Source organism: Plectropomus leopardus, unplaced genomic scaffold, assembly GCF_008729295.1.
Source record: "Plectropomus leopardus isolate mb unplaced genomic scaffold, YSFRI_Pleo_2.0 unplaced_scaffold11388, whole genome shotgun sequence".
Lineage (NCBI taxonomy): Eukaryota > Metazoa > Chordata > Actinopteri > Perciformes > Serranidae > Plectropomus > Plectropomus leopardus.
In genome coordinates, this window is record NW_024612048.1 from 1 (window position 1) to 2,665 (window position 2,665).

General features: G+C 40.6%; 1 protein-coding gene across 1 annotated transcript; it reads right to left on the reverse strand.

Annotated features, from left to right (window-relative positions):
- Positions 1 to 195: 195 nt before the first annotated feature.
- On the reverse strand, positions 196 to 2,540 carry LOC121963472 (amphiregulin-like; the record flags this gene model as incomplete). Its single annotated transcript, XM_042513755.1, has 4 exons — positions 2,421 to 2,540; positions 1,543 to 1,716; positions 483 to 711; positions 196 to 366 (listed from the first exon to the last, which is right to left on the reverse strand). Coding segments are annotated over exons 1-4 (611 nt in total), but the record flags the coding sequence as incomplete, so codon positions are not given.
- Between the last annotated feature and the right edge of the window lie 125 nt (positions 2,541 to 2,665).

The following is a 2,665-nucleotide window of genomic DNA, read 5'->3' on the forward strand; positions in this document are numbered from 1 at the left end:
TTTAGATCTCCGCCGAGGCTCATATGAAGTCAGTACCTGCATCTTTACACTTGTCACTGAGAAGTTTGTCCCAGTTTTACCACATGATCCCTCACTGGCTTCCCACCCACAAACACACACTCCTTCTGAAAGCCACACAGATATGATGCCTCTGAATTACAGTGTTTAAACCAAAATATCTACGAGCATACTCACTGAGCACAGGTCATGAGCAGGATGGCGGTGCAGCTGATGACCGACAGAACCACGGCGATGATCACCAAGACCGTCTGCACCAACTCAGTATTGTTGACCTGATCGGACTTGTTTTTAATCGTCCCCAGAGTTTGGATCCCACAGCGCTCCCCATCGTAACCCCTCATACATCTGCAGAGTAAAAAGCTGATGTCAAATATCGAACTAAAACATGTTTGAAAGAGATTTGAATTTGGTATGAAACGTACTTGTAGCAAACACACAAAGTGAAGTGATGCTGTACTCACATGCACACTGGCTCCTGCAGGCCCTCTATGTACTTGCAGTAACCATGGATGCAGTAGTCCAGGTGGGTGGAGGTGCAGGGGTCCTCTGTGCTGCTGAGAGTCGACGTGTATCCATCGGTGAAGAATGAATGCTCGGGGTTGAGAGGAGTCGTGTTTTTGCTCCTGTGCCTGTTCCTCTTCTTGCCTTTGCCTTTCCTTTTCTTTTTCTCATCTTTAGCGGGATGTAACTCTGTAGGAGGAGAAACTGAAGTTAAAACTGAGATGTATTGCCTAATTTATGTTTAAAATTAAATGACTTTCAGGCTCAGACAAGCTTACAAGATGTTAAATATTCAGGCACAGAGACAAGAGGAAGGCAACCTTGGATCTTACCAGTTATGTATTTTTGTGACAGTAAGACAAAACTTTTAAACAAAAGATTTTTAAGTCAATAAAATATTTGTATAATTAAAAAGGGTATCCTGAAAACTGTATCTGTCATTGACCAAATGTCTTTAGACTGCGGCAAGTGTGTTTTCTTACATACTTTTTTGATTTAAAAAAAATATATATATCTAAATATCTTCTCTAAACAAAAACTCCCCCCTACACGGTACCATAGATGAATGATTTGTTTTTTTTAATTACAAAGGGAGCTATTTCATATTGTCGGATTTTTACTATCGATGTTCCGATATGGATGATTTTTCTGTTGAGAAAGCAAAATTATTTCCAGGATATCAGTTCAAGACGGGTTCGGGCCAGCGTTAGGGGTAAGTGTTAAGGGGGTTAGCCATCCTAATGGCTACCTGAAAAGCTGCATACATCTTGACTTTTGTCCCATACTATATAAAACCTATTAAAGGTTATTTTCTATTAAAATATCTTTAATTTTGCACTATTCAAAAAGAATGCCAGCTTTGTTTCTTTACTTCTTCAATGCACTCAGAAAACATATATTTACTGATCTCAGATTGAGTTATTCTATTAACAGCTACATTCGAGTTTTAACCGAAATCAACCAGTATTTTAATCAGAATATATGTATAAAATAAAAAAGATCAGAGTATGGTTGTTGTACCTATAATGCTGACATGTTCGTTGTCTCCTCCCGAAACTTCCTCGTCTACTTCTAGCTCATCATCATCACTCAGCGAATTCTGGAGGTCCCCCCCAGAGGCCGGACCCCCGCTCACTCCGGCTAGATCACCGGAGAACGTGGCCTCAGATCTCTGAGCACCTACAGCACCGGAGACTATAAACCAGATAAAGAGAATGATGAGTGAGATCACATGAAAACGATAAGCAGTAAAAAGCAATTAGGGTCAAAGTTGAAGTCATATGATGCAGTTTGATGTTAGTTTTTATGTCAAGGCTTCTGGTGCTTTTTAAAGCACCAGAAGACCTGATTCTGTTGCCATAAAGAGATTAAATGAATGACAATTATCCAGAAGTGTTACTTTTCTAGTTAAAAAGACAAAAATAAAGACATTTATTCTCTTCAGGCAAACAGGAACTTTCTCAGTTAGCTCTTATAAGTATTGTACTGTATAATCTTGACCCATTTACATCTGACTCATACATTCATCTTAAAATTTGGAGAGATTTTAAAGTAGACACTGTATCCACACTGAAACCAGTACAACCAGTCCACATCAAGAACTGAACTGTACCTGAACAATTCATTCACAGCAGCCAAGAACAATGATGAATAGGACTCAATCACAGGCCAATGAAGTATCTGAAGTATGCTGACCTTTTCACAGAGCGCCGCACTTCTGACACGGATTATTTTCTCTAAAAGTCCTGAATATCTCTCTCCTGCCCGACAAATCCTCACTTGCTTTTCTTCATTCTTTTGCCCCCTCCTCATCCTGTCTTCATACCATTTTTCATTTCTTTCCATTTAATTGAATCGCACTCTTTGCACACACACACAGAATACAAGTCCAGACTTACCGAAGCACAGGAGACAGGTGAGGACGAGAGGGTTCATATCCCAGGAAGAGTGTTGTGTGTATGACAGTCCTGCTCTAATCTGTGTGTGCAAGTGTGTGTTGGAGTGTGTGGTTCTCCCCTGCTGATAGAGATTGTGCTCTCTTTACCTCCGCTGGGTGCAGCTTTTATAGACCAACGCCTGCCTCTCGACTCCAAGGAGAAAGAAGGGTGTGTGTGTGTGTGTGTGTGTGTGTGTGTGTGTGTGT